Consider the following 21,127-nt stretch of genomic DNA (forward strand, 5'->3'; position numbering starts at 1 on the left):
GAAGAAGGAGCATAGGGATGAGCGGAGTATGTTTTCGAGTTCTTGAGAGGTTTTGGTGAGACTAAAAGATCATCTGAGAGAGGCTGAGGTAAAGGTAGCAGCCCAAGCTTGCAGGCTCCCCGCTCCTAGTTAAGGACATGAATTGGGGTACGGAGTAATGTGCTTTCAGGGAAAGCTAAAATGTACTGGTGTCAACTCAAAAATTCCTTCGAAGAGTAGAAAAAGTCGCAAGTTTTATCGTGAGTCGCTTTTGGCAATTTAAGGGACCAAGGGGGTCTGGACAGTTACCAGATCTGGTGACAAAGATGCCACGTTGGCAACACTGCAACTGAAGCAGGGGAAATGTCTAGCCTTGCTTGGTAAAATGGAGCAGTTGCAACACATTTGGGAGACTCACATAATTCATGGCAAACTGAATTTTTACCATTATGTAAGGACAAAATATTTAAAACTTATTTCATCATTCAAATCAGAGATGTGACAAAAAAAGTTACCTTTGACACAGCTTTGACATTAGCTGATTCCATGTTAACTAACCTGCTGCTGATTGTTGCTCCATACGTATATAGAGCATTCATAAAAAGTGGTATCGATCATCCCTCTCTCTCACTAACTCTTGGCAAGACAGCAAATAGATATATTTCCCAAAACCACAGTCTTTTGACCCAGAGTAAGATGCCTATTTGTATGGACTCTGTTAAAAAGAGATAAGAAACTGCTATCCTGAGTTGGTTTTAAATTGCAACTATCTGAAGCATTAAAATCACCTTTTCTCGATTTCCGCCAGCCAGTGGGGATCCTCTTGCGTACTCGTTGCTGCTGGTCCTGCAACGCCACTTGCTCAGGCAGAACCATGTGACGAGCGTTATAACTCAAGCCAACTCGGTGGAGGTGCCCTCGCACATGATTGGACAGGCCCACCCCAGACATGAACATGGCAGGGCAGTATGGACAGAGCTTGTGCTCTACCCCCGGTGTGTGTGAAATATCAAAGCTGGGACCTGTTGACTCGGGTGAATCTTCACACTCTGTAGTTTCCATATACTCCTCCTTGATTATGAGTTGCTCTATATCACTGCAGTCTTCATCACCATCATCTTTGGTCTTGAGCACACGGGGGCCTTGGTCTTTGACTGAACACCTCCCTCTGAAATCTCTGCTAGCACACAAGTTGCTTTCATTTTTGCTGCTTTCAAAGATGCTGCCTCTAGCCTCACTGGGGTTATCACTGAAGTTATCACGGCCTTCACTGCCTTTCTCCAGAACTATGTCTGCAGACTGCTTCTGATGCCTGTGGCTAAGCCTTGGAACCATCTTACCATGCATAATGTCAATAGTGTTATGCAAAGGTGCTGACATTTTTCTCATTGATGGAGAATTTGGGTCTATCCTGCTTACTGGGTTGTTCTGGTCTAATTTAAGATTTCTGATTGTTGCCAGATTTAAGCTGCCAAAAGCCTCATAGTCACTGTTTTTTTCACCCTCTTCCATACAGGTGCATTTAGTTGCCACATCTAATGTCTCTGCTGGTTGCAGGAGTAATTCTCCATGTGTGTCAATCTTCCACAAAGATGGTTGCGTGTTTTTGTTACAGCACTTAAACCGAAATGAATTTATTGCCTCCACTGAATTTAAAGTGGCAGGCTTTTTCATGTAAATGTCCTCTTTCTTACCTGACCTATGGGGGAAATGGGCTGTTTCTCCATTAGTACATGTCATTTTAGTCTCTCCAGCAAACATTTTACAATTATATAGATGTTTGAAATCTGCCTTTCTTTCAAGTACCACTTTATCTCTACAGGTGACAAACCCCATTTGACACTGAAAGTGAACATGACCTGCCTCCTCTCCATTGGTATGGGTCATGTTGCCGTATTGCGCCAGGTGGGTTTTGAGGTGGGTGACATGGAAATGTGCTTCAAGTGCTTGCTGTGTCAGTGTAACATAGTTGCACTCCTCACAGAAGTAGTAGTGCTTCAGATTATCACGTGTTTTGGCATGCTGGACAATGATCGTAGGCCGATCACACTTTATTCTGCTACCCCTGTCATTGAATTCCTTGTTTTCAAGACCTTTGATTTTCTCCCCATGTTCCTCCAACCCCTCTTGGTGAATAATGATGTGCCTCATGAGGGAGTTGCTATCACAGAACACACGCCCACACTCGTTGCATATAAAGGGCTGTGAAACGTTGTCACTGTACACCTGATTATGCTTTCCTAAATGATACATCATATGTCTATGGAAATGTCTTTCCTGCTTGAAATTAACATTGCATATTGTGCATGAGAGGAAAAGTGGATCTTGTTCAAGTTGCTCTGTCTTTAACTGTTTCATTTTTGGACTTAGGTTGTCCTCCTCTTCAGGGTATCGTTTCTCATTACAGGCCTTTTGTGCTGAGCTAAAAACATGGTGCAAAGCTGCACTCCTCGAAGGATCTTTGAAATCAGAATGTGTAGTCAAAGCTGTGTGTTTGCTGGCAACCTTTTTAAAATGATTACCACTGTGTCTGTGATTTAAGCTGCCAACCTTTTCTAGAGTGTCTGACAAGCTTCTTACATGAGTATTGTTTGTCCGGAGTCTTTCATGCATCACAAAGCACTCCCTCACCGTATCCCATCTGATTTCACTATCATCTGAATCATCCAAGGAGCTTTCTGAGTGTTCTGCATCCCGCCGAGATCTTGTTTTTCTTGTCTGTTTTGTCAAAGGTTGGCTAATGTGCATTTGCTCTACATTGTCACCCGACTGTGTGGAATAGGCCAGTTTAGACTCATTCTCCTCCGAGTGAGACAGTGGTGTGTTGACACCTGGCTGTGTGGCCAGTGTTTTTACGACTGGCCCCACTGTGTTCTTCCAAGTGTCTGATTGAAGCTCACTAGGTGGTGGTAACACCTCAGGGCTTGTGTCCTTCTCCAGTTGCCACGTGGCGTCCAGGACATTGTTGGATAAAACAGTGCCTTTGTTCAGGACACAATGTACCTCTGAGGTGGAGTGTGAACCAGGTCCATTAACAAGTGCTCCTAAAGGCAATGAATTGCCTGCATGGGTAACAGCAGGGACACTGCTGTATACAAATGGATTCGGCTGGGTTCCATTTAAAGGGTTTTCATGTTCATCGGAGGACAGACCTGCAGCATTGTTCTTCAGGGAGAATGTGTGACTCTGTAATGGCTCCTGGGTATGACCTGGGCTGTCAGACACCGGTTCCACATCTCTGTCCTCTCGTGCATTTGACTTCAGATCAGACATAGTATCTGAAATAAAATAAAAATTAATTGTGAAAAAAAATTACAACCCACATCTTATGAGAAAAAAATATTTCCTGTATTCAAGTGCAGATTCTAACACTACAAAAACAAAACCAAAAAAAATATAGCTGAAAATTACAGCTATAATAAAAATGACTTTTTTTGTCTTATTCACACTGACAACGTGGCACTGGGCTATTCCCACAGCTCTATAAAATAAGAAAGGTATTATTCTGCGCTGCATTATGATTTTCCAACACCCTCTTTCGCCACCTCTATTCACAACAAACCCTGCTGTTAGCCCCGAATACCCTGGCGAGGATGCTTAATTATGTGAGCGTACCTCTGGGATACAACCTCCCTACTTCTCCACCTAAAGTTCTCAGTCGCCTGCTAAAATTGACCAATTTCCATGGGAACAAAGTACACCTCCAATGAGATCATATTGTGTCTTATCACTCTGTGATGGTGTCAACACAGATCCCAGCATGAGACTGTTGTTACTTGAATCCTGACAAATTGGCAGGCCCGCAATCTGTCTAAAACACAAACACAGACTGACGTAAAGAAAACCCTTGCAAATACACAGGTATAAGCATATCAGTACTTCAGTTTATGTAGGTTTTGACTTTATGTTTATTTAAACTTACGCAGACTAATTTCAGTTTTAAGTATTATGTATCTTTATGGCAGATTATATTACATGTCCAGAGCTGATTTAGTTTAAAATGCATGCTCAGTGGATTTGACATCAAGGGCTGGTTGCTCTCTACAGGAAGCTGCGTTGCTAACGAAGTGGTAAATTCAGTGTTAATGAGTGGCTTCACTGTTACCACCTCAGAGGTAAAACCTTCCGAGCTCCATATTCTCCCCATCTGTTGTGGTGTTAGAGGGGGAACAGACGCTCTACATTTAAAGCGCGCTTCAATGTTACCCCCAAACGGCAGGGTGGCAAAGCCATTAAAATATCTTGGTTCAAAATGTACAAGCCTCATTACCAGCAAACTCACACACTTCGCTTCTATATATAACGAACAGGGGTTCAACAGAATTGCAATTTTTCTAAAAATGTATTTGCTTCTATTTACTTCACTTAGTCAATGTTAAAAGGCTGACTTTGCCTTGCCTGAAGATATTTACAGGGATTATGAGCTTTAATACAGTTAAGCTGTATATGCACAGATCAATCTGAGCTTTTACTAGGCCTGTCTGCAATTTCCCCCAAGACACTTGCTCTTCTCTGCAGATTGGTAAATGAGATTGAGCCTCATTAGACAATAGACAACAAACCTTCCAGCTAATTTTACTTTCATGTTATCTTTTAGCACTTGAAATTTCTATTGTGTATCTCACCTTATCATGTCCTGTCGTGCAAATGCTACATTAAAACTTGTGGAGTTACTTGGTCATTAGTCAAATCTCTAAAATTGGATGTTATCAAATATAATAATAATATAAAATATTTGTCCACAGTTTTTATGACTGAGCTGTATGTTGTTCATGGCGGAGAAGCTACATCCAGTTAGCCCTCCCCTAACTTAACGTAAATAACCAATTTAATCATTGGCTTCTTCAGACTTTTCAAATGCCTTCAGATTAATGTATCACATTATGGGGAAAGAGTCATTATGCTGAGGTTGTGTGCCAATCTTTTGAGGCCTCAGTACATCAAGTGATGGATGGGCTGATTTTATTCATGCTTAAAACTGAACAATTAATGCAAGGACACAGGATTAAAACTGAGAAGCTTATGGCTACTATGATAACTCTCCATAAGATACTGATATGAAGCTGAATGTGTTACTTTTTGTCAAAGACTTGTTAATTAATAGTTTGCCGTTGTTTCTATGGTTGCTTTTTAAAATGTTTCCCTCTCGCCGGTGTAAATGGTGTAACACTAAAATAAGCAACACACTGAAGTGAAGTACAACACAGTCCTATTAGATTCCATGTGAGTGTGGCATGAAGAAACATGATTCTCCATCTCCAACAATTACTGAGTTTCTGATTTTGTAATTACAACATTCATATATCCATCCAAATTTTTACTCTACCAACAACAAGTTATGGAGTTAAAATTCATCTCATGTAGCATGCTCTGAAAGTTGGTGGGCTGGGAGGCATGCCATGTACTCACATCACTATTGCTTTGAGTCTGGCTCACAACCTCAGTGCATGTCATGCTCCATTCTCTTTCATCTTCCTGTCATTCTCTGCTCCGCACAATGTAACAAATCAAAACGTCACTACAGTTGCCTGTAAAACACAATTGTTTCACGAATCCCAAAAATGCTGTGAGCAGTAATTACATGTGTTTTTGAAGTTAATAATGCTGTAATGACTTCACTAAATGACACAAGTGAGGCCATTTAAATCTAATGATAGGAAGTGCAATGGCCACTCATGTCATCATCTTGTAAAATACAAGATGCTAATGCTGGTTGGTAATATCTATTTCAGGAACCATCACAGCCACCAGTTTGCGCTCTCTTCTACTGCTTAAGTGACATCCTGGTTTAAAGGGATAATTTGGTTAAGGACAGTAGCTGATGGTCAGCTCACCATCTGGCTGGAGAAACAGCAAATATGAATTTTGAAATCCATCTATCCATCTTCAACTGCTTGTCCAAAGTCAGGTTGCAGCGGTAGCAGGGCACCCCAAACGTGCCTTACCCTTGCCACGTGACCCAGCTATGATTTGGGGAACCCTTGGATTCCAAGGCTACCATGGAGAGATAATCCTTCCAACTGGACCACCTTGGAAGTTGTGCCTCAACTTACTCCATTTTACACACTTACCTGGTCAATGACACCCCTATTTCCATGTCTTCACCTAAGTGCAGCAAAAAATCTCACCCAAGTAATCTGCAATTTCACTGAGATGAATGAGGAACCATATCTGAAAGGGGAACGGTTGTGTTTAAGAGTGCAGTGGTGTTGGCTGGTTAATTTGTGAAGTGATTTGGTTCAGAACGTCCAGCATTGGCATGATTATTGGTTGCTTCAAAATCCCCATCCATAGTCTTTGGGTTTTGGACTGTTGGATGAAAGAAGAGGTCATTTGTAACTTTGGGCACTGGGAATTGTACTGAGCATTTTTCACTTTATAAAATCAACAATTCACCACTATATAGTAACTTGTCAAATGGTGTTTTGCACCTTTACAGGTCTCATTTGGTGCCACAGTAGAGAAATTGCACTTCGTTGAACAAGCTTTTTGCAGTTTTGATAGCAAGTGCAACTGTATTTGCTTTCAAGGATTTGTGTTGTTTAAAATCTGTTTTTCAATTGCAAAAGAGTGAGCCAGAGTCACACTTTGCGGCGAGGAAAGAAACACACAGGATGCAACAGAGAAGTGCAGAGGAAAAGCAACCATCCGTTAATTATGACATGTTAGATCAGATGTAAAAATTGACCATCAGGGAATGAATTAAATCTTCTCTATTTGCAGCTCAATGGAAGGCTGGAAAAATTATTGAAATTTTGTCAAACTGTAATATGGCCAAGTGCAATATACTGATCAATATCAAAATTCCATTCTAGATGAGTGGTGATGTTGCAGAGGTATCCAAGTCTAAAAATAGTACTCTACTGACTTGAGACAACATCTTTGTCTGATACAGAACCCCAGAATTTCTATCAAGATATTAATAATGAAACCAAATTGATAAATATTCTATTTATGTCTAATAATGCAAATAATATCACAACTACAATATCAGTCAAAATAACTGCAAGTAGATTTTGTTTGATGAGTACTTGTTCATTGGCTAAAAACTGCTGATGTGATGAGAGCGATAAATACAATTTGCAGAGTACAATAATGCCTTTTTTTTACACCTAGGGTTTTGGTTTAGGGTTAAGGGGGGTTCTACACTATTCATACTGCCTTCTTTAGAAGGAAGTTAATCATTTTGCAAGACTATGAGGGTCCATCCATTACTAGGATACAGGTGGGAAAAACCTGACTAAAACCCACCAAGTTTAACCCTGGACACTTCCAAATTATTTGCAAATGCAATGTTCATCAACGGTGTCGACTTGTAATGTGCATGCAAATAGTACTGTTGTGTTATACATATGACACACAATTGTGTGGTTGTGTGTAGTTGTGTTTACTAGTCAAACTCGGTTGCCTAGTCTTGGTCCATAATTAGCTAAATACAGTAAGCTAAACTGATTAAGCTAATATCTTCCCTCTGCTGAATGGAGGACCAAGGCTGGTGGCGCAGAGGTTACGCCGCTGAAGAACAGGGTTTAGGGTTACATGGACCACTCAGCCAAACCATCTCAACTGCTGGAGATGTCTGTATGGGTCAACACCCAACCCTGTAGCCCTCTGCCACTGCCTTTGCATGAAATATCTTAACGGGGCAAGGGGGGCTATGGTCCCTCATGAACTGCACTGCACAACTTCCTTAACTAATGGGATGTACTGATTTATTTGACACAATGTGAATTTATGAAGCAGCCTCTTTAGTGTGAACGTATCAAAGTGTGGCTCAAAATAGAGATTCACATTGACACTACAGTAATCTCAAGGTGAGTATGTTCATCCAGTGAAGGTGCAACAGTGACAACAACAACAAAAAATGCATTGTTAGGCTTTTCTGCGATCCTTGTCTTTCATCAAACAGCAGAAAAGCAGACAGAAACGAAAAATGTATTCACACTCTTTTCCTTATGACAAGAATCTTAAAAACATGACAATAAAACCCGAAATTTCTTACGTTTGCACAGGATAAAAAAAAAAAAAGCAGCTTCACATGATATCTTTGTCTGGATTATGTCCTCTTTTATCCCACTGATTTCTTGTCACCCAAAGGTCATTTCCATAATAATGGTCTCCCTTCTCCCTAATGGGATTTTGGCTGTGATTATGTATGCTAGTGTCTTCTGCAGACACTATCAGCCCTGTCATCATGAATTGCACAAATGTAATTACACAAAGCCTTTGATAACTAAACAATGTAATTTACTGCTTGAATGGAAATATACACTGGACTTGTGAGCCTCAAATGATACACTTAAGAACAATATGAGAAATATATGAGGTTGTACTTGCTCAGAAAGTTGTGTTCTTTATTTTGAGAACGAATAGTGCACACATTAAGAAATAAGTGCCATTTTTAAGGCATTTAAGATGTGAAAACCAGACAAGTACTTCAGAATGTAAAGATTTTAAACATTTTGGAAGGTAGCCATTTATTTTCTTGCGAAAATACAGACAGAAAGACCTCTCCTGCATCTCTATGCTGCATATGAAGCTACAGTCAGCCCCCAGTGAGCTGCTGGCACATCGTAATACATGCTAAGTTACATGTTTCCACATGCAGGACCTTACATCAGTGATACCATCTCGTGTTTGACCTCTACAGAGACACCAGAGGCTACAAAGGCCAGCAAACCTTAATTTTATTTACCCTTTTAGGCTATTCCATCATTGACAACCTAGCTATCATGTGACATGTGGCCAGTCATGCTAGCTGCAGGCCAGCGCCCACGATGGTCCCACATCGCCAAAATTTGGCAATGCAGTGATAAAACTATACATACTACAATATACTACAATCCTTTTAGAGGAATTTTGAGAGGAATCCAAAACCTCATTTAGCTAGAACTCCCTGATAGCGGACACTGTTCGTCAAGTCAAGTCAGTTTTATTTGTATAGCACCAAATCACAACAGAAGTTATCTCATGACTCTTTACAGGTAGAGCAGGTCCAGTACCACAGTCCTTCAATGAATCTACACCCAACAATTCTCCATCAGCAAGCACATCCTGCAACAGTGGTGACAAGAACCTTCCTTTTAACAGGCAGGAACGTCGAGCAGATCCAGGCTCAATGGGGACGGCCTTCTGCTTTGACCGGTTGAGGGAAAGAGAGCAGGAGAGCGGGGCAGAGACAAAGACAGATAATGGAGGAAGACAGATATTCAGAAGGAAAGAGAGGGGCAGAGATAAAGACAGAGAGAAAGGGAAGAGACTGATGGACAGACAGGGACGTGAGCAGGTGATGCTAAGTGTGGCAGCTTACTATATACTGCAATTCCTTTTCGAGGAATTTTGAGATGAATTCAAAACCTCATTTAGCTAGAACTAGCTGCAAGTAACTTAGCATGTTAGCCATTCCAAAGTGAAGAGTTGAAACCAGACAACAGTTGCAGGATCCTAGACATTTGCTGTGTCATATACAGCTCCTCCTGTTAATGTTGAGATGAGTTTAGGTTTGCAGTGCACGTGTAAAAGGGGCTTCAAAAACCAAAACTCCCACATCTATGGGCCAAGGAGCCACAATCGAAAATGTCTAAAAACCAAATCCCCTTGAACCTGTCCACAACAACCTTCTCCTGGCCCCCCTCTCCTAAAAAAAGGCGAATAAGTGAAATGGCTGTGATGGTAGAATTACTGCAGAAAAAAGGTGAAGCGAGAACATTGGGAGTGATAAAAGGGGACAGGGAGCGAGTGACAGTTGGGTTAAGACAGAAGTCATGTTCAATAGCAGGTAGAAACATCAAACAAGTGAGTTCACAGGAAACCCATGCAACCTTGTCTTGAAGGAGGATTTTCTGTTGTGTGGAGTAGATTATATCTGTTCAAGCTGCTGACACGGCCTCATTTGCTGCCCGTAGTGTTGGAGGGGGATTAAACGATATAAACTTTAAAGCTTTAAACAATACCTTTCAAAATTAAATGGATTAAGGGAGGGATGTCTGATGGGGATTTCCCAAGGCTTTGTTAGTTTTAAACTCTACTCCTTTTAAAGGGGGAAAGAAGAAAAGGAAAAAAGACAGAAATTCTCAGGCATGTGACCGTTTTAATGAGGCTGCTCTCACGTTGAGGAGGGCAGCGGGCACAGGAGGGCTGCCAAGCAGATGGCTCTCATAAACATCATATCTGCTCTGTTTCGATACATGACTTCTCGTCTCCCGATACTGAGAGGAAAACAAACACAACCATCACCACAAGCACTACCCACTTGCCCACTTTTGGCAAGCTGCGCTGGCTTGTTGAAATGGCACATTTCCATTTCCCGCATTTCTCCTTCATAACAATATGCATGAGCTGCGCAATTGATATACATAACCTCTAATCTGTTATAAATATGCAGAGGAGATGCAGCATTTGCAGGGCTGGGTATTTTTGTTTAGTGGCAGTTAGGATGTTGACTTTTATTAAATGTTATTATTACCATATAACTGAAAGTATATAAATACTAAGCAAGGCAGAAGTAGCTGCTATGATTAGGCATGCTCAGATACCTCTCCAGTTGAAAAAAAAAAGAAATACCGTCTATATCAAACTTAGACATGTGACCATTCAGATGAAAGGGAGTCGTGTCAAACTGCTCTCCAAATCGAGGACAGGCTCCACACTGCCGAGCAGACATCAGTGAGCTTAAATTCGGAGGCATGTCAAGCGTCGCAGGTATTAGGATGAAATCTCTCATTATCTTTCTTTAAAACATAATATGGGTACATACGGGAGGAATGGTAATGCAGGGAGCAGAGGCCTCGTTGTCAGCGAAGGCAAGCAAAGCAATTCCTCAGCAGTCACCTTGAGTTCTATTATTAGAGCAGGACAAACAGCTAAACAGGAACTGGATCGAGTGTGCGGCCTCTGATTGGGTTTTCAGGCCTGCAAGTGGCTAAAATAAATCATCACATCAGGTCAAAGAGATGATATAAATAGTGAATCCTGCGGTGAACAAAGCCGAAGCAAAGCGAGTACGGCTGTCAAAAAGTCACAAGGAATTCAGAGGCCAACAAAAGCCTATTTATCTAACTCTATCAGGAAATCTGGACAGCTTGAGCACAGTAGCCTTGACAGCAGTGTGATTCCCTTGTCACTTCCCAAGGTCCACACACACGCATGCACGCACGCGCACACACACACACACACACACACACACACACACACACACACGTAAGATGATTATTCAGTACTGCTTGTCAATTGTACCTTTTCAACCTGGATCAATGAGTCGCCTTGCACCAGGGGCCTGTTTCAGCACCAGTCATTAACATGTGAGTGCCACTCTATCAGTTCCAGACCCAAATAAATCAAAGGGTCGGCCACAGAAGAAAAGGGGCTAATATTTCCTCAATAACCCCAGAGAGACACCATGGAGAGATGCAAATTGCCTCCCAGGGGACCCCGGGGGATGTGGAGGAGAAACTTGCTGGGAGGCAACGGGAAGCTAATGAGTGTAATGGTAAATGTATACAAGGAGAGGGAGCGAACACGCTCGATTCATACCAATTAATACAATCTTATCAATGGAGGTGTACTGTAGAGGGAGGGTCCATGTCTAACCCCTGCCCTCCTCCCCACATCTACCTTGCTCCCGTCTGTATTATTCAACGCGGGCCAGGCTATGGTCATTAGCCCTGTGGGAGGCTGGGCCGGGCCTGTGGAGTTAAGGAGATTTTAAAAACCACTCACTCCTCACATCAAAACAAATCGCACCAAATCAAAGGGGCTCAAAAAATGTCCTTTATGGAGGGGTGAGCGAGGGAAGTGCCATTGTTATGAAAGGCTGCTTTCAAGCAGGAAAAAAAACGCGATAGTAGGAGACAGGAAAATGTATCAATTGTTCTGCATTAAAGAAAAAAGGATGTTTAATATTTTGCATAATGGCTAGAAAATGATGGCATCAATATGTTTCATTAATTTAATGGCAATTAGCAGCTGTGACATTTGAGCTCTTTTTTTTCCTTTTTTTCATTTGCAGGATTATTTCAGCTTCTTGCTAGAAAGGAACAGGCAGTTCACTAAAAATGATGACAGGATTTCATTGCTGCTTCTAACATACCTGCAGTTATTCTAGCACTGACACCATGCCAAACACACACACACACACACACACATAATCTCTAGAAAATTTGATGTTCTTTCAGCAAGTTAAGACTTTTTTTGTTCTTTTAAGTTTAATTTTCTTGAAATAGTGCAGCGTTTTATTCTAGGTTTATTGTGTGTGTGTGTGTGTGTGTGTGTGTGTGTGTGTGTGTGTGTGTGTGTGTGTGTGTGTGTGTGTGTGTGTGTGTGTGTTTGTTGGGTATTTGTATTTGGACATTTTGTACTTGTTGCTTTATCGGTACAATTTTTCAAATTGATTAAAAGGTTTTTTTGTGTTGTTTTTTAATTTTTTTTACAAAATGATACGCGAATTTCGCATAAAGTGAGTGTGGTCTCCAAAGACAGAGCCATGAAATATACTGACAGCAATTGGACAGAAATATATTTTCCTCAAATTACAAACCAATAACTTCCAAAGGAAAATCTGAAATATAAAGGGATGTATATTTGGCATTCACATCATTAGAGATGACCCTCTCCATATAGTGATATCAGCAGCCGAGGGCTCCTGAACTAGCTGGAAAAACACAAGAATGACATGTTTTATATCTTTTATAATGATAACGTCAGTCATAAAAAATGTATTATGGATGTCATTGTATGATACCTTTAAGCTGCCCTCTGGCATTTTGTGGTAAACAAAGTTAACATTCAGTGGGCACAACAGTTAAAACATTAAAAAAAAAAAAACATTGTTCCACATTAGTAGTGGAAAAACACAGGGAACATTGAAGTTACCTCTGAAAAGACAGCCTGAACCATGGAAGCAAACCAGAGCGAGATGTAGTTAAAGGAAACATTTGAACTACTTGAAAGGGCAAACAAATGCTTCAAACGGATAAGAAATGAATGCCTCGATCTTTTTGAAGGTCATTTATCAGGCTTGAGAAATATACCTGACAGCAGCTGATTGGAGCAGGATTAGATCACATTGAGGACTGAAACAAAGGCTAATCACTGTAGAACTTTCTACACGTATAATCCTCTAGACTAGGTTTCTGTAAGCGCATCTGTAAAAGCCCTTTGTCAGCATAATTGTGTCTAACCTGTGCCCCGCATGCACAGATCTGTAAAATATCACATCCAGCTCGGAGAATAAATGGGAAATTAATGAGGAAAGTGCTGAGCTCAACCTTAGACAGGTATCACTGAGAGGGTTGGCGGTCTCAAAGAGAAGCTCGCTAAGCTTGTTTCTTTGGACCTGTGAAATGTTCAGATGGATAAATATCATTCTGTAATGATTCCTCGGTAAATATTCCATTACATGTGAAATTCTGCCACATTCATTTAACTTAACATAATTTTAACATTTCTTAGAATAATTGCAAGCAAAAAGAGTCTTTTTTTAACTTTTGGGGGGGGGGGGTTTCCTTAAATCAACTCCTTATCATGTTTTGTCTCCAGTATTTTGTGTTTTCTGAAAACTTAAAAAAACAACAACAAAAAAACAACTAAAACTTAAACTAAAAAAACAAAAAAAAAAAAAGACTGCCGATTATTTTAAGGTGACGACATGCAAACTTGACTATTCCTTTCTCTGAGTGTTTCTTTTTTAAGATAAATATTGGAATTTTCATACAGGCGTTCATCTTAAACAATATAACATGCGTCCAAATATGTATTATTGTTATGAATTCATGATTATATTTTCTGCTTTTGATTGATTTTTTTTTTTTTTATACCTGGGTTCATTTCGGATGATTGTCATGACAACTCTATAAAAAAACAAGGCTGAGCCGTCGTATGAGTCTTTATATTCACGTATTCAGTGTGGAGTAATGGGATTACACAAGCTACCTGGATCAGTGTTGGACGTGTCTTCTTTTAGAGTGAGGGCCCAGTGCATCAGTGGTCATATTCTGCCCCTTAGTGGAGGAACTGGTCCACAACCTGTGTGAAGCAGCACTGTGGGATTCATCTCAGTAAAAGGCTGAATTGTGGCTTTCTGCAGTTTGTGAGTTAATCAAGCTTTTGATGGACTGCAGGAGTCTCACATTTCTGTCTTGTTGAAGATTTAAGTATCTGAACCCAGACTCTTGTTTCTAGCAAATTCTTCTCGGAAGAAGCAATTGCTCCCATGTCTCTTTTAAAAGGGAGCGCTGCTGCATTTATATCTAATCCCTTAACCACAGAAAATCAATGTCATGTTTATGAATACAAAACCATCCAACAGACCTGCAAACTAGAAAGAAACACAGAAGCAAGTTTAGGTGTTGTCAAGATGTAAACTGCCTTCAAAAGCTGCATGTTTGAGGGGTTTTATGTAATCAGACTGCATCATGTGTCAAACTCTCAAAATCAGAGGATGAACCCTTATCCCTAGAAACTCACCCAAAACCTGCAAATCCCTCTCAATGGAGGTGCTGTCGCAAATTAAGGAGGCAAAACAAATTTGTTTTAGTTGTGTTTTTTTCCTCTTCTCATATAGTCGCAGTGTTTGCTGGCGGAGCAGCAGGGAATGTTCACTCATGTAAGCAGGGACAAAACTAACACATATGAGAGCTGAATTAGAGTTGTAATGAAAAGAGTGCTGTAGCCCAATAAGAAGTACCATAAAATGTTTTTAATATAAAAGTCAGATAATTACAATAGCCATTTGTGGGTGGAATGATTTTCTGCCTGAGTAAGAATTATGTTTAGAAACAATAGCAACGTTAATAATCATGAATCATGAAGAAGAGGAGTCCTGTGACAACCCTGATAATTCTTGAATCTAAAGTGTAAAATGACATTGATACAGGGGCTAAACTATCAATACAATATCAAAGTGATCTTACTGCACAGCCCTACAATTCATTTTATTTGAATTTTTTATCTTATTTCCATTTCAGCCTTTGGAGCAAAATAGAACGGGTCACATGGCTTCTATTTTCCATCCAACAGGGACGGACGTTTCCAGCAAAAATACTATTCAATTTTGACTATTTGACTGTTGACTGCTCTGTCATGTCTCATCTTGTTGTCACCCCAATGAACACATCAACTTGCTGGTGATTAAAAAGTGTGTCCTGCTGGGTGCAGCCATCTTGCTCCTCCCTCACCTGAAATCGCTCATGTTTTCCTACCAACGGCTACTGTTGTCATCGCTGCATGTTTCTCCCACACACAAGTGTCTCTCGGAGCAGCCATCAGTCAACCATCGGTCGAAAAAAAACTAAACAGCCAAACTGTTAATGAACGAGCCACAAATATTTTAACTGCACTGCAGCGGTGAAACTAAAAAAAACAAAATGTCAAGACAAGTCATGAAGACAGACATAAGTCTTCAGTTTTGTTAATATTTCCTGAATATTTCAAAATAATGACCTATCCAACAGTCCAACCCCAAAGACTTCATGTTTAAAAATGACCAAAAAGCTGTCAGTCTTTATATCTTATATCTGAGAAAAGACTAAGAATCGACTGATTACTAAAACAGTAGTATAGGTGGGTCATTTTCTTTTGATGGAGTCATCAATCAATTATTGCAGCTCTACTGCATCCTAGAATTCCAACCTTAAATCTTTAACTTCTAAAGGAATAAACTTTCATCCTCCATAGAAACATACTGTAAAGGGTGACACATGTTTTGCCAAGATATTGAATGAGGGAACTTCTGCGTCAATAAAAAGAGGAAACCCGTAAACCTCTTGGCCTACTATTGGTTTAATAAGTAGGTTATGATGCTATATCTTAGGGCTGGGCGATATCACGATATATATCGTCTGGACGATAGAAAATGTCTATTGTTTAATGTTAAACTTTATTGTTTATATTGCGGTATCGCAAAACAGTCTTTACGGCAGTATTTTACGTCACCGACGCACCTTACGGCAAGCCCAGGCACGCGGCTCAAACATACACAGCCATGGAGGAAGACGCTGGACGCCACACAGAAGAACGTGTTACCAATTCTCAATCTAAACAACAACAAGATGACGAACAACCAGCGCAAACCGACGAGCTTGTACCTAAAAGAGGGGGAACTTCTGTCACATGGCGGTGGTTTGGCTATAAAAAGACAGACAAGGATCAGACTACTGCACTTTGTAAAGTTTGCCGCTGCCCGATCCAACAACAGACTCGAACACGAGTAACTTTTTTATCACCTGAAAAAGAATCATGAAAAAGAATACAGAGAGAGTCAACGAGAAAAAGCAGCAAAAGCTGGGCCGAGTGACGTTGATGAGAAGAAACTCCAGACGCAGACATTGCAACAGGCTTTTACCCGCGGCTCACCGTATAGCCATACCTCCCGCAGGTGGAAGGAAATAACCATGGCTGTTAGGGTTGGCACATCTGTAAAGATATGATTCCAATCTACACAGTCGAGACAGGGGTTTCTTGAGTTAGTGCAAACACTCGACCCTAGATATGAAATGCCCAGCCGAAAACACATCGGTAGCGTTGTGTTACCTGCTTTATGTGATGAGTGCCGGGCAAAAGTGGAGGAAGAAATAAAGAATAAAATAAACTGTTCATTCATTGAATTTACCAAAAATGTGCTATATCGTGATGTATATCGTATCAGGATATAAAATGAGCTATATCGTGATGTATATCGTATCAGGATATAAAATGAGCTATATCGTGATGTATACCGTATCAGGATATAAAATGAGCTATATGGTGATGTATATCGTATCAGGATATAAAATGAGCTATATGGTGATGTATACCGTATCAGGATATAAAATGAGCTATATCGTGATGTATATCGTATCAGGATATAAAATGAGCTATATCGTGATGTATACCGTATCAGGATATAAAATGAGCTATATCGTGATGTATATCGTATCAGGATATAAAATGAGCTATATCATGATGTATATCGTATCAGGATATTAAATGTGCTATATCGTGATGTATATCGTATCAGGATATAAAATGTGCTATATCATAATGTATATCGTATCAGGGTATAAAATGAGCTATATCGTGATGTATATCGTATCAGGATATAAAATGAGCTATATGGTGATGTATATCGTATCAGGATATAAAATGTGCTATATGGTGATGTATATCGTATCAGGATATAAAATGAGCTATATCGTGATGTATACCGTATCAGGATATAAAATGAGCTATATGGTGATGTATATCGTATCAGGATATAAAATGAGCTATATCATGATGTATACCGTATCAGGATATAAAATGAGCTATATCATGATGTATATCGTATCAGGATATAAAATGAGCTATATCGTATCAGGATATAAAATGAGCTACATCGGGATGTATATCGTATCAGGATATAAAATGAGCTATATCGTGTTGTATATCGTATCAGGATATAAAATGAGCTATATCGTATCAGGATATAAAATGAGCTATATCATGATGTATACCGTATCAGGATATAAAATGAGCTATATCGGGATGTATATCGTATCAGGATATAAAATGAGCTATATCGTATCAGGATATAAAATGAGCTATATCATGATGTATACCGTATCAGGATATAAAATGAGCTATATCGTGTTGTATATCGTATCAGGATATAAAATGAGCTATATCGGGATATAAAATTTTGGTCATATCGCCCAGCCCTACTATATCTTATGGAATATATGCACCAAAATTCACATTAGATGCTGCTATGTAAAGGATACTTCACAAAGACAGGGTTACTGTGCACTACTTTGAGTCAGTGCTTCTGTTTCACACTGGAGAATAATCAACAGCCAGCTTGTCACTCCCAACAACCCGCCAAGTGTCGCAATGAAAGCATTGACACATGTAAGTGACATCTCAGATTTAATTTGACTGGTAGTCACACCCAGATATGGTTTCAGAGCATTTCACACATCCCAGCTACAGTTTCAGGTGTTAAGCCGGTAAGGAGACAAACTAACTGTGATTCTGAATGGCAACACGCCTTCAGCGACGGTCACATATTGGTTCATGCGGTATTCTGATAAGAAAAATGACAATGCTTACAGGAATATAAGGCTCCACACACAACACGCATTTTCAAAGGTTTCTCTTAAAACACACACACCTGCTGATGTAGGATTTCATTTCATTTCATTATTTGAAAGGAACTGAAGGTTCATTGTTTGTCAGTTTGCTGTGATCAAATCATGATTTCAAATCAACAGATATAATGCAACCAGAGTGCTAATCAGTGAATTCAGTACTTCCAGATTTTTTACAGATTTACCACTAAAAGAAACTTGGATAGGCCATTAATTCAAATTTAAAATGATGACTAGCAACAAATTACACAACTCATTTCCCATGTTTGGTCACACACACACACACACACACACACACACACACGCTGCTGGTGGGAGCTCTTGCTGATGACGTCATGGTCATAGCCTGAGCTGCTGGAGCAAGTGAGTTTTTATGCATGTGGATGTCAATAATGTTTCATCTGATTTTACAATCAGATTCCTTGAAGACGAGGATAAAGGTTTTTGCAGGAACCACAGACAAGTGAGCATTGTTGAATGTCTGTTTCCCTCATCTTAAAGTGAATGGGTTTCTGTTTAGAGTCTGAACTCTGTGGTTAACATTAGCTTATCATATTTTAAGGTTTCATTCTGTGGCATAAAATTATTAACAAATAATGCACTCGCAAATTTTTAACTATTTACGTATCTTCAGCAAAAACAACACAGTTTGTCGTGAACGTCAAACATCATAACGCTGAAAGCAGAACAAGTGCAAGGCAAGTTGTGACTTTGGGGACATGTATCCATGAAGTAATTCCTCCATTGTCTAAATTTTTACATATTTATGCTTTAAAAAAAGTCAAAAAAGTACTTTTTATTTCAGAAAATGATCTTGCTAGACAAAACTTGCATGTCTCATAATCTTTGGTTTCCCACAGAACGAATTTTCAGAAATAATCAAAAATCCAATGTTAAAAATCCTATTTGGATTTTGGTTAAGGCAACGTTGCTAACCTCCCATCATCCCTTTGGCACTCTACATACATGTAGATAGAAGCCAAGAAAGCTCACCACAAGTGAAGCCATAAGCTCTTTATCTCCCCCTGGTGGATGGCTGCAGTACAGGTCATGAGTGCGGCCCCCTCCATGACAACAGATGAGACCTAAGACAAAATAAAAAATCAAAGTACATGTCAAACACATTTTTCCAAAAGATGGTTTCTGACCTTTAAGTGGTTCTCATCCTGCTGATGTTCATGTTCAATCAACATGCAGGACCTCACACTGGCGGAATGGTCATAAAGTGGTGTACGAGACTGCGCAGTGTTTTGTTTATGTAAGACTTGAGAGGAAAATTCTGGATGAAGACATGTCTGAAGACAGACAGACTATGGCTTACATATTTAGCCGCACCCGCTAGAGGTAGTTGCAAATAAAGAGTCTTTGTCTTAAATGGGTTGGTACACAAATAAGTGACCTGTGATGTTGGACGAAACGGAATGATGAGTTTCCCACTAGGAAAATTCCCACGAACGGCCCCTCATGTCGGGAAAACAACCCTGCAAGTCGGACATGATTTTGTAATATCAGTCATCCAGTTGATATCATATATGCAAAAACATGGCGGACGAAAGTCAGTGTTTTATAATTTGTTGGCACAAATGTCTAACGTGTAATATGGTGTTTAAGTTCATTTCTGTGACCTAAATCAGCTATGAATTGTGCTGGTACAGCAATAAATCAGAGAGAAAATCCCTATCATAAAGCTTCAAACTGTAACATCTGTGTTTCCACATGATGACGTAAAAGTGCAAGAAAACACTGACGTTGAAGAAACTCTTCACAGCTTGGGATCTCGGATTTCAAAACATCATGTGAATGTAGTAGGAATACACAACATCAGGTTGGAGATGCTCCCCGGTCGGCCTGCTCTCATTGGCTATTCCATCCCTGTTCGTTCCACACTGAAGAGTCAAGATAATTTTAAACAGTTGGGAACATTAAGATCTTTTTCTGCAAAACCCTCACACTATAGGATAATTTTGGCAGATAACCTGCTATCAGCCTTGCAAATGGTCCCGCAATTGTTGGGACAAGTAATTCAAACCATGTGCACACACTTACAAAAAATCCATCCATCGTCGTCTTCCGCTTATTCCTTACTAGTAAGGATCGCGGGGGGTGGAGCCTATCACAGCGTCTACGGGCGAGAGGCAGGGTTCACCCTGGACAGGTCACCAGTCCATCGCAGGGCCAACACATAGAGACGGACAACCATTCACACTCACAGTCACACCTACAGTCAATTTAGAGTATCAATCAGCCTCGTCCCCTCTTGATGTCTTTGGACTGTGGAGGAAGCTGGAGTACCAGAGAGAACCCACACAGGAACAGGGAGAACATGGAGACTCACACAGAAAGACCCTGCGCCCGAGCCAGGACTCGAACCCGGAACCTTCTTGCTGTGAGGCCACAGTGCTGACCACTGCACCACCGTGCAGCCACACTTAAAAAAAATAATTTTCCAAATTATGATCAGGGAATCTGTTTATAACACCAGCTGTTTACATAAAAAAAACATCAATAACAGCGGCGATTGTATCCATAATGTATCACAAGAGGAAGTGTTGTGAAATATCACTACTCTGCACAATCAGGTTCTAGATGCCAATATAAAATGGCAGAATCCACAAATACATTTTGGCTTCATTCTTATGCAGGGGGACTGAGACAAGTGCTTAGTTTGTAAATCATAAGGTACCTGAACGCTAAGTACATATGACTTGTCAGCGGTGAGAGATGGACACAGGTCCTGGAACGCACAGGAAAACAACATGTAAAACCAATGCTTCATTTGTAAATCATAAGGTGCCAGAACGCTGAGTACATATGACTTGTCAGCGGTGACAGATGGACACAGGTCCTGGAACGCACAGGAAAACAACATGTAAAACCCTTGCTTCATTTGTAAATCAGAAGGTGCCAGAACGCTGAGTACATATGACGGCTCAGGGGTGAGAGAGGGGCACAGGTCCTGGAACGTACACAGAAAAAAACAAACAAATGCCCACTCGCCATGATGTGGGACTTTCAAGCCTCCATTTCAAATAATATCCATGGTATCA

The 21,127-nt window shown here is 40.3% G+C and overlaps 1 protein-coding gene across 1 annotated transcript in view; it reads right to left on the reverse strand.

The window, feature by feature from the left end:
* znf644b (zinc finger protein 644b) overlaps positions 1–21,127 on the reverse strand; it is a 35,170-nt gene that overhangs the window by 7,170 nt on the left and 6,873 nt on the right. Inside the window, exons 2-3 of the mRNA XM_086225305.1 lie at positions 19,074–19,165; positions 768–3,257 (exon numbers count right to left, since the gene is read on the reverse strand). Coding sequence (XP_086081431.1) covers positions 768–3,252 — 2,485 coding nt within the window. The 5' untranslated portion in view covers positions 3,253–3,257; positions 19,074–19,165. The remainder of the gene's footprint in view (positions 1–767; positions 3,258–19,073; positions 19,166–21,127) is intronic.

Source organism: Aulostomus chinensis, chromosome 14 (assembly GCF_037954235.1).
Source record: "Aulostomus chinensis isolate RoL2024-O1b breed Wild chromosome 14, RoL_Achi_v1.0, whole genome shotgun sequence".
NCBI classification, from domain to species: domain Eukaryota; kingdom Metazoa; phylum Chordata; class Actinopteri; order Syngnathiformes; family Aulostomidae; genus Aulostomus; species Aulostomus chinensis.